Source organism: Rhipicephalus microplus, chromosome X (assembly GCF_043290135.1).
Source record: "Rhipicephalus microplus isolate Deutch F79 chromosome X, USDA_Rmic, whole genome shotgun sequence".
In the NCBI taxonomy this organism is placed as follows: Eukaryota; Metazoa; Arthropoda; class Arachnida; order Ixodida; family Ixodidae; genus Rhipicephalus; species Rhipicephalus microplus.
Genome location: NC_134710.1, coordinates 264,390,120 through 264,409,216, shown reverse-complemented (window position 1 = coordinate 264,409,216; position 19,097 = coordinate 264,390,120). Strand labels below are relative to the sequence as shown.

Genomic DNA, 19,097 nt, shown 5'->3' with positions numbered 1-19,097 from the left:
ATTTTACGTGTGTGTGCAGTTTACGGCTCTCGCTTGTTCGTTAAAAGGTACGTAGGTATGTTTGTTTTATGCTGAATTAATTGGTAAATGATAAAGTCGTCTTTTACTTGACAAGTGTGCAGATTTAAAGCGCGAGAACAGAGTTGAAAAAATTTTCGAAAATTTTACCCCGCTTAATTGGCGCAGCCCTAACTTCGAGCCGGATTTTCTGAAAAAAAGTGCGCCTATTATGCGAGTAAATACGGTAATTATTCAAACAAAATCACTTACGCGTCAAGTTTGCTTCGAACCTAAAATTCACTATTCGCACAAGCCTACATATATATATATACAGGTTGTCACTTAACTCTCAGCAGCATGATTAAAACAAAAAAAGCCGCCAGCATTACTCGAAAAAAGCTTACTGCATATTGTTTCTAGTACATTGGACTAGCTGATAGTAATTTTTTTGTTAATTACATACAAATACATGAAATAATTCAATATATTATACTAGAACTTTCGTTCTCGTCGTGGCGGTAGTCTAGTGGCTAAGGTACTCGGCTGCTGACCTGCAAGTCGCTGGATCGAATCTCTGCTGCGGCGCCTGCATTTCCGATGGAGGCGAAAATGTAGGCCCGTGTGCTCAGATTTGGGTGCATGTTAAAGAACCGAGGCGGTCGAAATTTCCGGAGCCCTCCACTACGGCGTCTCTCATAATCATGTGGTGGTTTTGGGACGTTAAACCTCATATATCAATCAATTAGAACTACTGTTGGAATCATTCAAGCGTCAATGAGACAGCTGTAGTCAAACACATGGGGCATCAAGCTGCGCTATTTTCGGCATTGTATGAATTGCATACTCAGTTTTTCTGAATGATAAACAATATCCGCAAAATACAAAAAGTACCACGTGACAGCGCTCCCAGCCACATCGTAAAGCAGTGCCCCCGAAGAAGCTGATTGAAAGCGATTCTTTTTCCGATCGCACATCTGAAAAGACAGCGCATCCACTTGATTTTGATATGGAAGCAGGAGCAAGCTACACGGCTTATCAGCGATTTCATGCCTGCCAACTCTTCAGGTTTTCCCATAAAATGTGCGAGTTTCGACCGCGCTTACTATTTTACGAATCTTGTGTGAAATTTTGTGAAAAATATTTTTTGACAAAAAAAAAATAAAATTGGTAAAATAGCGTGGCCTCTGCGATTGGATACAGTGCATTGCTGTAGCTAGTCGTGGAGGCCACAAAAGCGGCCACAATATAGCAGCCTGTTCTCTGCCTCTTTGAACTGGCTCCAGGTTTTTGTATTTTAGCTTTTGCTGCGCAGCCATTGGATGTTAAGGTAGGAACATGAAAGTGAAACTTCAAGCTCAGCAGTGGGAAAAAGCTGAAGTCTCTGATCGGAGCACCATCCTTTATCCAGGGATGGATGTGCTGCGCCAATTGTGCCATGCTTCACCAGTCTTACCTGCTGCTTCGAGCTGTGCATAAATGGCAATTAATGACTGCAACGTAAAATTTAGCAGTCTTATCAACTGGGCTACGTGCTTTGGGTACACAATTTACACAGTCACATCTATGTCTCGTGTAGTTCGGTTACATCATATTTTGGTTCATGCGTGGTGCTCACACCATGCATGAACAACATGCACGAATTTCGCGTCTTGTGAAAAAAAACGCCTGAATCTTGTTAAGGTGGGCCTTGTATTCAGACCTCATTACACGATTTGATCTTTCAACAGTGAAGCTGTTAGTCAAACTATTATAAAACGGCAGTGGTGTTTCGAAAAACTCACTGCACTATTGCCGAGTAATTGTCGTGTACAGTGGCACAGCACGCTCTTGGCGATTGATGCCGTTAAACCATAAAAACCAAGGGGGGAAGGGGGGGGGGGCAGAAATGACTGCCAATTAGAAATAGATCATGGCGTGACATCGAAACTCTGATTACTCATGTTTCCTTTTTCTTTTCTGTGATTTTTAATTAAACCCCAAACACACTGCGGCAAACAAAAGATCACTACGACTACATAATGCACGACAGAGGCACTGACTACCATTTCGCCTAGAGGTTCTTGCTTGCACAGGACAGATGTTTATACGAAAGGCCTCTGCCTCTTCTTTCTTCTTCCTTCTGTGCATTTGTGAGCTGCCTCTTTCAGCCCATGCGGTAGGCTTTATTGCTAAAGGGGTGCAATCAATCGCCTGTGTTGAATTGAAGTTGCTACACCCATGTATGTAGTTCGTTGGGCGGCTTATCGCACAACCCGTGAAGAGCCAACAGTGGTTAACTCCCTCGTTACTGTGCCAAAATGGCTATTTTTCATATGTCTCGACAAGAAAGTATTTTCCATCTTGAAAAGTACTCCAGCATGCATTGCAGCATACCAAATCATAATGAAATGCTCTTTTAAAAAAACATACGTTGTAGAGCAACAAAGATGTTCTGGAATGTAGAAAAATTTGAAAAGTGTGTAATTTCTGGTTGCTAGCTGATGAACAGATCAATAAAATAACACTATATTACAGCGAAAGCTGTTAAGAGATCGCAACTTGGGTCATGCATGGTGCCGTAGCTGTACGCCGCCGCTGCCAGCGCTGGTGTCCGTAACCGCTATTGCACGAAAGAACAAGAAAAACTAATACCAAGGACACAGTGGTGCTCGAACCCGGGTTCACTGCGTGCCAGCCCAGTATTCTGCCACTGAGCCATGCTGGTGCTTGGGACTTGTTCGTAAACTTGCCTTAGGCAGGCTTGATGTTGGGAAATGTATCACGTTAATGTGAGTAATAAAGTAATAAAATGTAAATAATAATAAAGTAATAATGTGAGTTAGAACAGCAAAACAACAACCAGGTGTCACAGAATGCGAATAGTGTAATGAGTGGTTCGTTCAGTGTTCGAAACCATTACCAAAGCTTGTTCTTGATCACCTATTAACTGTGGTGCATACCCACTTCAGGCATAATTTCTCATCGTCGTCAGCCTCTGCATGAACAATTGGCACAAAATTCCTTGCAAGTGTTTAGCGGATACCATGCTTCTCAGAAGAATGACGAAAAATAGCATAGTGAATGCTGACCTATTACCCAGAAGTTATTATTAATGTCGAAGTAGGTACCCAGCAAGTGTGCTTGCAGCAGTTACCTAATGAGTGTTTAGAAAAAGCTCTGAAAGGTCACTCTTCTCGCTTTCGCTGTGACTGTGCTGCGCTTTCCGCACAGGCCTGGAGTTTTTTATTTAGAAACGTTCGAAACAAAGAATATTCAGGGTACGTATTTTGAAGATAAATGACCCAGGAACAATATAATAAATGTTTTACACAATGTTTCTATTAACATAGACAAAACAAATTTGAACCAACGTACAGCTCTATTTCTCTTGTAATGTATGAAAAATGCCTATAAAATTGATGTCCAATGAACTTCACTAGTTCGTCTGGCGTGACCTCTATCCACCGGGCAGAGGGTTGGTTGGCGTTCGAAAATATACTCTCAAGCATATTTATTTTGGCTGATAGCATTGAAAAAAAAAAATCGAAATCACTCAGTCTTAAAAAAGTCTTGCACTGCATCGTAGTGCAAGGCTGAGATGACCTCTGGTGGCCTTCTTTTGGTGAGCTCTGCAGCCAGCGCCAGCACATTGCACTCCAGTGACGTGTGGACCTCGCAAGTAACCAGAGTAACTCTGAGAGAAACAAATTCCTGAAGGGATGTGAATGTCCCAGGCTGATGCAAATCATCGTCGCTATCATCGCTCGAAGTTGAGGCGTTGTCATAGACTTGAAGCATTTCGTCACTCACTTCAGGTGCAGTTGCAAAATAATTTCGATCAGTGCGTGTCTCCTTAGGGGCAGGTTTGCATCCATGCACGTGTAATGATGCCATAGGAGATCTAGTAACACTCAGTGTGGCCCAGTCTGCTATATAACTATATAGAAGCGAAACAGAAGTAGCTGTAAAATGGCTGAAAAGGCCACCTCTGCAAGTTGTATATGGGGGGAATCTTCAGAAATATGCTTTTGTTGAGTAAATTTCAGGCAATTATTACTGCTCAACACTATCAGATTGGAAAGCTGACACTATAATTTGATACTATTTAACTTGCAAAGGTTCTTTTGATTACAGAACTTTGATGTTACTCAGAACATTGATGCATTTTCTCAACAATGCAGGCACAATGGTTCACGCAAAGGTCCGTCAAAAATCACAATGACGTCAAAACGGGCAAATTCAAACTGATTCTGAAAGTTGATTGATTCATATGCGGGGATTTCACGTCCCAAAACCACGATATGATTATGAGAGACACCGTAGTGAAGGGATCCTGAAATTTCTTCAACGTGCACCCAAATCTGAGCACACAAGCCTACAGCATTTTCAACTTCATCGAAAATGCAGCCACCGCAGCCGGGAAGTCGGTTGTCATACATCATGTTTGTTACTATGGCAGCGACATCTACAATACATTGGAAAGGACAAGCAACAGTGTTTAAGCTTTTCCTACTTATGGGCTTCCAGCACATTTCATAGGGGGGAGCCGTCTGACGTCGCAGGGTTAGTCAGGGCAAGGAGATGTGGTCACGTGACCCCACGAAAGTAAAGTTGAGAGTAGGCATTTTTTTCTGATATTTTGAATTTTGTAAATCGATTAATTTTAGACTGTGTGCCAATATTGCTGCTGTTTTTGCTGCATTAATCTGTACTTCACAACCCATCAGTGAAAAATGGGAAAGTGTAATAGTGTTCAAGGTCACCTTTAACAAAATAAGACATTAGTTGGAGGTATCAGAGTGGCTACCACACCGGTCATTTGAAGTACCATTCATTTGGAAGCAAACTGCTAGTAATGGACTGCATAAAAAGTACTTTCAATGTAGAACTGGAAAATACTTTCATACCTTTTAGTATCTTGCCAGTAATTCCTTCATTACGCTCGGGCACTATAAATCATGTTTTCAATGATCACAATTCCTTCAAAAGTAATAGTAATTGGAGGAATTCGAGAATGGTGGTTGGGCAGGTCAATGTCACTTCGTGTAGGTTCATGAGGGAAAACAGATTAAAAAATATGAGTGGATTATGTCTGATCGCTCAAAGAAATCCTGTTAGAGCAATTACTTAGTTTGAGAATTCTCAAATTTTTTAGGCTTGACCTGCAAGTTGAGGTGGAAGAACTTTCTTCAATTGTCTTAAAGCAGAAGTATATTCATGCATATTTGCAAAGTACTTGTTCTACTTCTTGGGTGTGGGATGTTTCACTTCGAATTACCCGGCTGCAGTTTAGATGGCATGAAAGTGGTGCACTGCAGGGCGTTTTTATAGAAATCTTGGACTGTAATACATAGTATTATATGCCTAGAGAAATGTTTTTTATATTGCTTGTTCCATAATTTGCTCTGAAACCAGTTGTAGCCAAGACAAGATGTGAATATTGTTAAGCATTTTATTAAAGATTATATTGTACACATAAAAAAGTTGATGTTCATTTGAGAGTTGGTTATAATATATACTATTTAAATACGGTATATTTATAAGTATACTGCACCACCTGTATGCCATAATGCAGACTGTAGCTCTTAATGTTCTTATCTTTTAGGAGGCCCTGGCTGAGGAAGAGCGCATGGCATCACGCTATCTCAATGACACTGAGATAGCCAAGGCTCAACGGGACTTTGAACTAAAAAAAGCAGCTTATGACATGGAGGTTAACACAAAGGTGGGTAATGATTGTGATCTAGCTTACTTCTGATTTAGCGACTCTTCATTGTACTGAATGTTCGCCGCTGTGATGTAGCAGTTAGGGTGTATGGCTGCTGGCCCAAAGGTCGCAGGTTTGATATTCCAGCTACGGCAGTCGCATTTCGATGGACACGAAATGGTAGAGGCCTTTGTGCTGTGTGATGTCAGCGCACGTTAAAGAACACCAGATGGTCAAAATTTCCGAAGCCCTCCACTCCGGCGTCTCTCATAATCACATCGTTATTCTGGAATGTATAACTCATAACCCCAGATATTTTTATTCATTTTACTGAATGTAAACAGAGCACAGATGGCATTGGATGCTCTAGGTGTTGCATCTTCATACGAACTCTGCTAGAAAAGTATGCGACTTTTTTTTTTTTTTTGCAAGCACCTGATGGATTTGATACAAGCGCGCTTGCATCAGCCGACCTTGAACCTTCGTATGCAAGCGTGAATTTTTCCCGCTTGCCAATTGGAAAGTCGCAGGGACCCAGCATTTGAGTGAGATAGTGCGCAGTGCTTAATCAGTTTTTTATTGTAAGGAAAATGACGAAGTGACTGGAGCAGCGCTACTGCATCAAATTTTGTCCCCTCAGGGGCGCCTGCGCAAGTAGGCGTTTGGTTTGTAGGGACACCACGGACCCGAGCTAACGGGGGAGTTTCTACTCCCTCCCACGCCTAGCCGTGCGTGGCTTTGCCGTGTCCGGGGAAAAGGGGATCCTGGGGGTTGAGCCGACGCTGGGTGATTGGACCTTTAAGGCCCCCCTGCAGAGGCAACACACCCCTTTGGCCCCGGCTTCACATAGACGGCACCCCTGGGCTGACCCGCCCAGGGGAAATCGGCAGTCGCCTTTTCCTATCTCTCTCCCTACATCTTCGTCTTTATCTCTCACTATCTATCTGTCCTGTCTTCTACTCTCTTCTGCCTACTTCCAAACTTCCTGGCGGCTAGGGTTAACCCTGTGCAAATAGCCTACCTTGGTCTAGGCGCATTGGGTTATAGTAGCGTTGTACGGCTGGCGTCTGCAGGTTTTAGCATCCGCAAACTTGTAGCGTCTCCTCGTTGGGCTCCGTGGTAGGTGGCCGCCAATGCTTCTGAAGAAAATTAAACTGGAATGCATAGAGCGTTTCCCTTGTTAAGTGATCGTACCGCCTTAAAGCGCGTACGCACCGAAGACTTTGGCTTTTTCAATCGATCACATGGAAATTTTCCCCATTTTCATGTTATACATAGTGAGTTAAGCAGCAAGCAAGCCAGAACTGTATCCCCCTTTGTAGTAGCCAGATGTCTCACAGAAACTCTTGGAGCCGGGTACAAAGTTACCAAAATGGCCAGCGGAGACCTCCTCCTTGAAGTTCGAGAAAAAGAACAGTTTGAAAAGCTACAGAATCTTTCAACTTTTGGTAACACTCCCATCACTGTAATGCCACACAGATCTATGAATACAACCCGTGGAGTAGTATCTGATGCTGATTTGCTTGGCTTGACCGAAGAGGAACTTCTGGAGGGGTGGAAGAGTCAGAATGTGACCAATGTACAAAGAATCATCATTAGAAGAGACAACATGGTAGCACCAATGAAACACCTAATACTCACGTTCGCTTCCAGTAATCTGCCAGAAAGTATTCAAACAGGGTACACAAAGACATCGATCAGACCATACATACCTAACCCACGTCGTTGTTTTAAATGCCAGAAGTATGGCCACGGCTCGCAAAGCTGTCGTGGTCACCAAACTTGTGCACAATGTGGAGTGTCAGGCCACAATTCTGACAATTGCGAAGAACCATCACACTGTGTGAACTGTGGCGGAAATCATGCCGAATACTCACGGTCTTGCTCATTTTGGAAAAAAGAAAAAGAATTTATCACATTGAAAATTAAAGAAAATATCTCATTCAAAGAAGCAAGACGAAGAGTGTCGCCATTTTACGGCGCTACATATGCTGATGCGACGCGTCAGGGGGCAACGCTGCACCAGCCCTCGCCACCCCTTCGGCCAGTGCAGAGCGAGCCGTTGGCTGTGGCGCCTGCCGCCAAGGCGGCAGTAGTTCAGTCTACTCCGCCTCCTAGCGAATTGAGACCGGAGACCCCAGGGTCCTCTGGTCTCAAGGCCTCCCCTCACCAGGCGAGGCCTAAAATCCGAACCACCAGCTCGCATGTGCGGGCACCCAGTGCCTCTGAGGAGGCAATGGATACAACGGTACCCTTGGTACCAAAAGTGCGGGGCGGCTCCTTGGAGCTCGCCAAAAAAAATAAGAAACCAATAATGGGGCCGCACGACCGTCCTGCCACCTGAATTAACGAGCTCACTCCAACACAGGATACTCTTTGTACACACAGCAGCATCTCTCTTGTTTAAATATGCAGACAGAAATATTACAGTGGAACATCCGAGGCCTTCTTCGAAACCTCGATGACTTGCAAGAACTCCTCCATGAACACAATCCTAGAGTACTGTGTGTACAAGCGACACACTTGAAACGAACAAACACACTTTTTACGTAACTATGTAATCTTCCGAAAGGATAGAGATGATGCCATGCCACCATCCGGTGGTGTAGTGGTTATAGTTAGTCAAGGTATAGCATGTACACAATTACCCCTTCAAACTTCCCTCGACGCGGTGGCTGTCCGAGCAGTTATTCTAAACAAACTCGTCACTGTCTGCTCTTTGTACATACCTCTGCACCACCGTCTTGAAAAACTTCAATTCCAGTCTTTAATAGACGAACTACCTGAACCTTATCTGGTCCTTGGGGACCTGAACGCACATAATGGTCTGTGGGGTGACTCTCGCTGTGATGCACGATGTCGTCTCATTGAACAATTCCTCATTTCATCAGGTGCTTGCCTGTTGAATAGGAAAGAGGCAACATACTATAACCTTGCCAACAAAACTTACTCTTCCATAGACCTCAGTATCGCATCTCCTTCACTTGTACCATTACTTCAGTGGAAAGTCATAAATAATCCATACGGAAGTGACCATTTTCTTTTAGTTTTGAGTACACCAATAATATATGAATGTCCTCCACATGTTCCAAAATGGCTGGTAAACAAAGCCGACTGGGAACAATTTCAAAAGCTTACTCACTTAAATTGGACTGACATATGCGGATTAGGCATAGATGAAGCTGTGCAGTACTTCACGGCTTTTCTTACTGACGCAGCAGCCAAGTGCATTCCACAAACATCTGGACTGCCCGGCAAACGACACGTCCCGTGGTGGAACACTGAGTGTCGGAATGCGCGAAAGGAACAGAACAGGGTATGGAGGTTGCTGCGGAACTCGCCGACAGCGGAAAACCTTGAGAGCTTTAAGAAAATAAAATCTCAAGGCAGGAGAACGTGTCGGCAGGCCAGAAGAGAAAATTGGCACAAGTTTTTATCAGGGATAAATTCATATACACAAGAGGCCAAAGTCTGGAACATGGTTCGTAGGGTAGCAGGCAGACAAGTACACTCACTCCCACTCGTAAACACTCAGGTTGATACCATGGAAGATCAGGCAAACTTCCTCGGTGCACACTTTGAAAGGGTATCCAGCTCGTCCCACTATACTGACACTTTCCAAAAATACAGAACAAGAATAGAAAAGCAGAAACTCGAACACAAATCCACTAGATACGAGGCATATAACCAAGCTTTCAGTCTAGCTGAGCTCTGAACATCAGTAAACTCCTGCAGTACTTCTGCCCCAGGTTCTGACCGTGTGGTGTATGAAATGTTAAAAAACCTTCCAGCCGAAACACGAAAAACCTTACTTTGTTTGTACAATGCTATCTGGTTTTCTGGCACTATCCCTACCTCCTGGAAAGAGGCTATTATTATTACCAATTTGAAAGAGGGAAAGGACCCTTCTTTAGCTTCAAGTTATAGGCCCATTGCACTTACAAGCTGCTTGTGCAAAGTATTCGAAAAAATGATAAACTGCCGACTGATAACTGCAGTGCGGGTTTCGAGAAAGTAGATCCACCACAGACCACCTTGTTCGTATCGAGGCACAGATCAGACGCCTTCGTCCATAAACAATATTTTCTCTCTGTGTTCCTCGATATCGAAAAGGCTTATGATACAACATGGTGTTTTGGATTTCTAAGAAACCTGTCCCACCTTGGTGTGCGCGGAAGAATGTTTCACATAATCGAAAGTTACCTGTCAAACCGGACATTCCGTGTCCGTGTGGGCAGTGTTCTCTCCCAAACATTTGTCCAGGAAACAGGCGTGCCACAAGGTGGTGTACTTAGTTGCACACTTTTTATTATCAAAATGAATTCCTTGCACTTGTCCATCTCCCGCAATATGTTCTATTGTACATATGTCGACGACGTTCAGCTTGGCTTCAAGTCATGCAACTTGGCAATGTGTGAGCGGCAGGTTCAGCTGGGTTCAAACAAGGTCTCCAAATGGGCAGAGGAAAACGGATTCCGACTGAACCCACAAAGAAGCAAGTGTGTCTTGTTCTCTTGAAAGAGAGGCATGCACTCGGAACCAGACATTGAACTGAAGGGCAACGTCTGTCTGTTAATGCGGAGCATAAATTCTTAGGATTAATCTTGGACAACAAGTTGACCTTCGTACCGCACATCAAGTATTTAAAAACAAAATGTTTAAAAGCCATGAATGTTTTAAAAGTGTTGTCACGTACTACGTGGGGTAGTGACAGGCAATGTCTCATGAACCTCTATAGAAGCCTCATTCGCACCCGCTTAGATTATGGGTTCGTTGTTTATCAGTCTGCGACTCAAAGTGCTTTGAAGATGCTGGACCCCGTGCACCATTTGGGCATCCGCCTTTCTACGGGTGCTTTTCGCACCAGCCCCGTAGAAAGCCTTTATGTTGAGTCAAATGAGTGGTCACTTCATCTGTAGAGAACTTACATGTCCTTTGTTTATTTCCTTAAGGTGAAAGCAGACAAGAAGCACCCCTCATACTCTACTATCAACGATTTGTCAAGCTCAATTCTGTTTCAAAACAGGCCTTCGATGAGGCAGCCCTTCTCAGTTCGCCTGAAGGGTATAGCTGAGGAAACTGGAGTCTCACTTGAACACAGTTTAATGGCTCCTGTAGCATATCCGCCACCGTGGCAATGGCAGACTATAGACTGCGATGTGTCTTTTCTAGAAGTTACAAAACATGCTCCTATTGCCCATATCTGAACACACTTCCTGGAACTTCAACACAAATACACACGTCCTGAGTTCTTTACAGATGCCTCCAAGCCTAACTCCTCTGTGTCCTACGCTGCTGTCGGCCCATCCTTTTTGGATGCTGGCCCTCTACATCCAGGCACAAGTATCTTCACAGTGGAAGCTTACGCGATACTTGTGGCAGCTAAACATATCAAACAGTTACAAATACAAAAGGCAGTAATTTATACAGACCCCCTTAGTGTGGTACCGGCTCTGCACAGTCTTAAAAAACAAAAAAACCCGGTCCTTGTCTGACTTTACTCCATTTTGTGCACACTCTACACACTCAAACAACATGTAGTAGTGTGCTGGGTGCCAGGGCACCGTGAGATCCAAGGCAACGTGAGGGCGGATCAGCTCACTGCATCCGTCCACAAAAGCACTGCCCCTACACCCATATTAATCCCGGCCCTTGATCTTAAGCCGTCTCTCAAACGAAACTTTAAGGACTACTGGCAGAGCAAGTGGGATACACACATGCAAAACAAACTACACATTATTAAGCCACACCTTGGTCATTGGCTGCCAGTATCAAAATCGCGTCATACACAGGTAATACTAACGAGACTCAGAATAGGACACACATACACGACACACACATATCTTTTGTCCAGTGGCGATCCACCATTGTGTGACAGATGTGGTGAAGCATTAACAGTCCTTCACATGTTAATTCAGTGCAAACACTTAGAAACTCTAAGGCCCGTATTCACAAACGCTCCTTCACTCAAGGGCTCCCCTCGACTTGACGAAGTCAAGGTGGAGCGTGCTCCTCCACTCAAGGGGCCGCTGCGTTTCATGAACGCTCCTTCACACTTCCTTCGCCAAGGGAGGCTTTGGAAATGCTCCCTTCACTTGAGTGAACTGCATGCGCCGAGAAAAGCGCCTGATAACGAGAGTATTCGCAATTGTGGTTAAGAATTGCCTATCTATGTACATCAAGAGAACGCCTTTTCTAGTTATTCTTTTTTCTAAATTGACACTACAGCAAAATACGTGCATTTAGAGTGGTAGTGTTGTTTCCCTAAGCCTTGTGCTGATAGTTAGCAAAACCCTCCTTCAAGTCTGGCAACAGTCGAACCCAGGCAGCTGAACGAATAGCTGATGGCATTTCGTCTGCTGCTGAACGTGTCTACCTGCTTAGTTTATTTTGTCTTGTATGGGTCTAGTAATTGAAGTTTATATTTACGGTAGTGTTTGCGTGTGTGTCGTTTGAGAGCCTACTTTCGCCGGGGTGACTAACGAACTATGAGTGATGACAGGAAGCGCAATAGATGGTTTGTTGTTTTGTTTACTTTCGCTTTACTGAGAGCCTTCTGATCACTAATGTAGCCACCGAATGTATAACGCGGTGGAATGAGTATTTTTTACTATTTGTCACAGTATGTTGGCGTGCTTTTAGCATTCACCACCGCATTATGTATAAGGATTACTCGTACGTAAATTCGTTCTCGCTACGGGAGTACATGCACAGTTCCTAATTTCAGGGGCCTGTGCAATGTTTATTTTTCTCATTTACTGCGAATTTCACCGTGGCGCTTTCGTAGTTGTTCCTCTGCGTATAATAGGAAATTTGAAAGACATTGCTCGCAACTGATATTCAAGGTTATACCAGGGTAGCGTTAAAAACTAGGCATGTTATACTCGTGGCTGAGCGTTCGAATCAGACTGCTACGCAAGTTAAGAAAAGCGATCGTGTGCCTTTCTTTCACTATTGGCGAAAAATACACTTTAAAGTTGTTTTCTTCATTTAGTAACATATATAGTCGGTTAACAGGGACTGGTGTGTGTGTGTGTGTGTGTGTCAACTTTAACATTTTGAACTTTCAAGAAATAAGTTATTGTTTTTGCATTGTTTTTCTATTTGCCATGCATTTGTGGATGCGTCTAATTTGACAGATTCGCATAGAAATAACCTTTAAATTTGTGTAGCTTCCCTCTCCAAGTTCACACAGCGGCAACGTCTTAAATTTTTATTCCATCTCCTTAATCTGCATGCTCAGAAGCACAATCGTGAGTGCATGAATGACCTTCGCACTAATGTTTTGGATTTTATCTGCATTATAACTACTGGAAATACCTGTTGAAAAGAATTGTGGTGTCTGTGCTGCATTCCGAAGCCCTGGCACAACATAAATTATTGGGGATGTTTTATTTTTTTGGAAATCAAAAAATTGAAGCCGTGTCTGACTTGTGGCACTGTTGTGTTTTAAAAACTATCCTGTGGGTTCTCTCAACCTTCGAGAAAGTGTCTTCAAGAGCAGCGTATATTATTCTGCTGATTTATTGAAGACCAGTGCAACAAAGCGGTGAAAAATGCTCAAGAGTATTGCAGTCACCGCGGATGCATCTGGTCAGAACCCTGTAAATAAAATATCCGCTATTGCTGCATCATTAGCAAGTCTACCAGTTAGAACCACGCCATCTCAGTTCCGTGGAAGAGGAGTGGTGCTGCTTTATATAAAACAAGTTTAATTTTCCTAGAACTGCTTTCCTGTAGAATCGGAGAAGTGGTTTTTGCAGTCCTGTCTCATCATGAAAAGACAAACACAACGATAATTATGTATTGATAAATGAACAAAACAGAAGTTGTGAATGGCAAATGGACCTTTATTACATGTGGCTGATGAGGAGCAACGTGGCAAACATAAGAATGCAAATGAAAAGTGTTCATCAATCAAACATATGCAACCTACACACTGTAAAGATAAAGTACGAGCTCGGAGGACATCATAAATAAGATTAAGGAAGTAGACACCATAGCGCTCCTAATGCAGTGTAGCTGCACGCATTCACTGCTGTTTTTGTGCTTTTGTATACAGTCGTGCAAACTATGCAATGCATTGATAATACGGCAGATTCTAGGAGGCCTTTTCTCTGTGTTCTTCTGTCGGCAGCTGGTCCCCTGCACAAAAAAGGCAAGAAATAATATTAGAAAAACGTAATAGCTTGGATACAAAAGCCGCATTTTTCTTTAATTCTAGCTGTGCACACATTCATTAGTATGTCTCACGTTCAAGACCAGACATGGTTGAAGTATTGAGCTTTGACTATTTTGACACATGTTTGGCTCGGGCACTTGGGCAGCTGACCAGGCATATGGGTATATAATTTCATTATCTAATTGCACGAATCAGTGCCATAGCCATCAATTCTTCTTCGGTGGGTAGGAATGGGGTTAAATTAAAAAAAAACAATCTCATTATGTATCTGCTGTATTTATATTTCATATGTTTGCGTTTTCATACGACACTCGACGCACTTTTGCGTACATGCAGGTTTCACAGAGCATGATCATCTGCTTGATCCCCTAAATGTGTACTTGGTCGTTCATTGGTATTGTCAGCTGCATAGACACTGTATAAAGAAGCTATGTTTCACGTGTAGTAGCTACAGCAGCACACTCATTGCGCCCAATGTATTGTGTTGTGCTTTTCTTAAACTGTCTTTAATAGTAATTTGACCGAAGCAGGAAAAAAAAACACAGGAGAACTTACCTTCTCATTGGTACAGATGGTCGTCTAACGGAAGTGTGCTTCGTCGTAAATTTCGGCTAGGGCAGCAAAGGTTCACCGGAGAGGAAGCCACTCTAAAGTACGGTGAACCCAGCGCATCAAAAGTTTGCTATGCCGCTTGCTTGTCAAGCTTTCGCACCACGCTTGAACTGATGCGGTGTGCGAGCTTCATCAAAACACTTCAAAGCACTGGAATCCGCAGTAAGTCATGGAGCATTAGCACGAAGAGTATACGCATACCCGAAGGCAGGTAATCCACTGGCTCATGCACGGAACGCAACACATCACGGCACTGGTGAGTGCTCCTTTTGACACCACGCCCGCTTGTCCCGGCGCCACAGTAGCCGTTGCTGAGCCGTTCGAAGACAGCTCCATAGTAAACGCGCGCCGTCATTGTCGAAAGAACGCGGCGGTGGCAGCCTACTTGATCGAGAAACGCCGTCAAAGTGAGTCGGGCTCCGCCATGGATGCGATGCTGGCGCAAATATTTCACTCGAGGGACGATTCAAGGTAGCTCGATCGCTTCCTTGACAATCTCGAGGAAACGCTGAAGATTTTTTCAAGTGAAGGAAGCGTTTCAAGTGAAGGCCGGTTTGTGAATGGGAAAACGCCACTTAAGGAGCGTTTCGAGTGAAGGGTCGAGTGGAGGAGCGTTTGCGAGTACGGGCCTAAGAAAACAGCATTTTCCATTACCCTACCGACAACATATACCTTTACACCCTGTGGAGGCGGAAATGTTGTAGGCCCGTGTGCTCAGATTTGGGTGCACGTTAAAGAACCCCAGGTGGTCGAAATTTCCGGAGCCCTCCACTACGGCGTCTCTCATAATCATATGGTGGTTTTGGGACGTTAAACACCACAAATCAATACCTTTACACCCTGCAATGTTCGTTGGTAGGGAACCGCTTTTTAGTCACAAATCATTATTAGCGTTTTTAAAGGAAATTCATAATTTTCATATCATACACCCGGGCATACCGTAGCACGACCTCTCTAGAGAGGTTTTTGCTGCTGTGGCTACACAGGAAAGCACTTGCCTCACGGCCCTTGGACGCAAGGGTATGAACGAGTGAGGTACTTGTGCTAATGCCATACATGTTCACCATCGTTTTACATTATCACCAACTTTTGTCACCTATTCACACCACACACACCTTTCACGGCATGGTCATGATTTTATTACTTGTATGTTTTTACCCGCCTTACTGCGAGGAATTTTATGGCCCTTATACAGCCGCTAATCACAATCATTATCCACATTCCTTGTCCCATGAACTGGCGCTCTTTGGTCATCAAATGGCCCTTGCGCCAAAGAACACCACATATCATTATCATGCATCGAATTTTGCCAGAAATTGTGCGACAGCCAAATGGAAATCATTTAGGAAGATCAAGACTGCTTTCGTTGACGATGCTATGAGCCGCATATACATTGAGGAGTATGTTCGGCTCATATGCTGTGCTGCCTATACGCAGCACAGCACATAGTGATTGTCATGAAGGGTTCTCATCTCGTTGTCTTCATTACAACTGGAATCTCGCATCACAGCTTTGCAGAAACCAGGGGCAACATTGTACAACATGCGTCGCCCCTTAACAAATACGTTCCGAGATTGTTCCATGTACTTGAAGGCAAGCTGCTTTAGCATTCTCCACATCGTTATAAACACGGTCAGCAGCGTCTCGTCCTTTTCTAAACTCTGCCCCACATTGGCGATAGTTGGAATTACATCTTTCTTGCACTTGATGTACACTATCTATCGAAAGACTCTGAAGTCAAAATCATACAGTTGCTTTGCCAAAATCATGGCCTTTCCTCCAAGAACAGTTGTTCAGTGATAAGACTCTGCTCACGTTTGTGCTCTCACCTGAGTAGGTTTTTGTTCTTCCTCTCTTTTGGTGAGTGAATCCACGCTTGTACTCGCCCCGCACTTGATGGGAAGCGCTTTTATAAGCTGCTTCACCAGCTTGTAAAACTGTGCGCACTCAATGGATGTCGCATTGGCAACAGTTTGTGGGACGCATTGCAAACAAACGACAGGCTTCGATGACGCCATTTTGCCAAAAGATGACGCATCACCACTTCATTACAAGGCTCCGCTCAGCTGCATTCATGCAAGCTTTTTTTAATAATTTCACAAATGATTAAAACACCTTGGGCACTTTGAAACATAATGCTCATCATAATGTCAATTTGTAGAACCCTGACTATTCGCAATATTTATAGACTGTCGTGCCGCCTAGCGGAATTCAGGAGCGTCCTCTCAAGGATGATCAGTAGGCAGACACTCCCAATGATCCCTTGTTCCCGCAGTGTTAACGCGTTTGCAAGAAACAAACACAAACCAGTTTGTATGTTTCGTGAGTCAGTGAATATACCAGACCGTTCGTGACACAATAAGTGTGATTCGTTCTTGTGAGACGCGAAGTTTTCGTGAAAATACGTGGCAACTCGCGCTTTTGATTATAGCCCGTAGAGTACCGCATTTACTCGCATAATCCTCGCACTTTTTTTGGCGGAAAACCGGTGCAAAGTTGGGGGGTGTGAGAATTACGCGGGGAAAACTTTCCACAAGAACGTACAGAGCGAAAAAGAAAACGAAGTGGCCGCAAATCGGGATTCTCAAACCAGTAACTAACACAAAGCTTTGAGAAGTACTAATTAAAATTTACCTCAACAATAAAAGCAGAGGTTCAACACAAGGCAAGATTTATTTGAGACACAAAGTGCAAGCAAATAGGCGAGAATTGGAATACCATACGCAAAGCTTTATGGGCATTGCGGGCGAAGCGGTAGCATTCGTCACTCAACAGCAGCCCTCAAAAGGTAAGCGTAGGATGTCCGTATTGGGCTGATGGCTATTTAACAGAATCGTCGGCAGTTTTCTTTTAAAGAAATAAAGTTTACCATCAATCCCAGTCTTATGCACACGGCAGGCCCAACGCGTCTTGGTTTTTAGCTGCCATCATCAGTAGCGAACACAAAACTCGTCGTCTCCGAAGAGTCTACCGGAGGCTCTGTTGCCGTTGTTTAGTGCATGATCAATCACTTTCAACTTGAAAGCAGCCGTATAGCTTCAGTATCGCCCCATAACGTGACAAGATTACCGACACAACATACAAAACACGCCGTAACGTGCAAATGCCGCTTTGACTTGACTTGGATTGGATTGAATCTTCATGCAATAACGAAACCCCGCGAGTACGAAATCCCCGCGGCAACAAAATCTTTCCGGATCCGCGGCGAATGTTCATAGAAGCGCATGTATTACGTATCTTGCGGCAATGAAATATTTTTGGACAGCGATCCCGCATTAACGAATTTTCTACCACAGTGCGGGCCTTATTTTACCCTCCCGCCAAAGGTTAACTGTCTGAAATATGCTCGTATGCGTGTTATGTGCACTAAAAATTTGTAAACGTCTGCTTTTGCCGCGCTAGCGTGGGTACCGCCATTTTTGTTTACTTAAGGGGAGACGTGGCTTTGGGATCGCAAAAACCGCGCAGAAGTGATTGGGAAAATTCATTTCACCCACCTAGGCAGCGAAACTTTTTCTAGAAATCAGGAGAAAACAGCGATTTTCAAAAAATTGTGGCTTCGTGATGGCGGGGCCGGGAGCCGGCTTCTCGGGCTAATTGGAAAGAGCATTTCTCCGTGTTTAACCCTCCCGCCTCAGCTGGCTCCTCCCTTTCAAAACAAGCGCACAAAAACCAAATGTTTGAAGGTCATTTCGAGGCCCTTGATTGGCTGTGGCCGCCATGTTGCGTCAGCTCGCCTCGCCCGATGCTCACTCCGGGAGATCGTCGTCTGCTGCTTGTGCGTCGCGAGGACATGACTCTCGAAAATTGCTACTTTGTGACGTGTTCACGGCTCGATGATCACTTAAGATATAATTACGCTTTAGTTAGGAGCAGTAGGCGGATCCGCTATCAGGTTACTACGAGCGCGGCGCGTCGTAGGAGTTGTCTTTAGCCCTCACTTCGCCGACAGCGAAACTGCGGTCAGGAACGACGTGCTAGCGCACTCATGGCGACTTGCTTCGTCGTAAGCAACAAAGCTGTAAGCGGCGGTACAGTCAGATTACTAAGAGTGGCCGCGCCAGATGCACGATCAGATTACTACGAGCGCGTCATCGGAGTCAGCTTTAGCCCTAACTCTGCTGACAGCGAGACCGCGGGCAGGAACGAGGCGCTAGCGCATCCAAAACAACCCGCGGGTTGTTTTGGATGCACTGGACAACCTTCGCTCCTTCTTCAGCGCACATGATGACGACGTAGCAATAGACCACTTTTTCCAGTGCGAAGGGAGAGCTTTGAAGTTGTTGCATGGCAGGAGTCTGCAAAGTAAGTTGACCGACTTCTGGCAATAAATTTTCGTTCTGCTGGCCGTATCACTGTTTTTATGTCTCATGCTCGCAGCAACGGAATTCTCGCGAAAACGAAATTTTTTGGTTTCTCCGGCGATTTCGTTATTGCGGGTTTCGACTGTAATAGTACGCTTGACGCTTAAGAGATGGCACGCGCTATCATCATCAATGGCTGGAACGAGCAGGCGACATTATTGCGGCAATTTTCGGGGGTGCGATAATTACTCGAGGAAAAAAAATTTAATTTTTGTTGGGCGATTTGAGAGGTGCGAGAGTTACGCGTGTGCGA

At 44.3% G+C, this 19,097-nt stretch overlaps 1 protein-coding gene across 1 annotated transcript in view; it reads left to right on the top strand.

Moving 5' to 3' along the window:
* Positions 1 to 19,097, top strand: part of Flo1 (flotillin-1) — a 122,770-nt gene that overhangs the window by 40,708 nt on the left and 62,965 nt on the right. Inside the window, exon 7 of the mRNA XM_075879044.1 lies at positions 5,585 to 5,704. Coding sequence (XP_075735159.1) covers positions 5,585 to 5,704 — 120 coding nt within the window. The remainder of the gene's footprint in view (positions 1 to 5,584; positions 5,705 to 19,097) is intronic.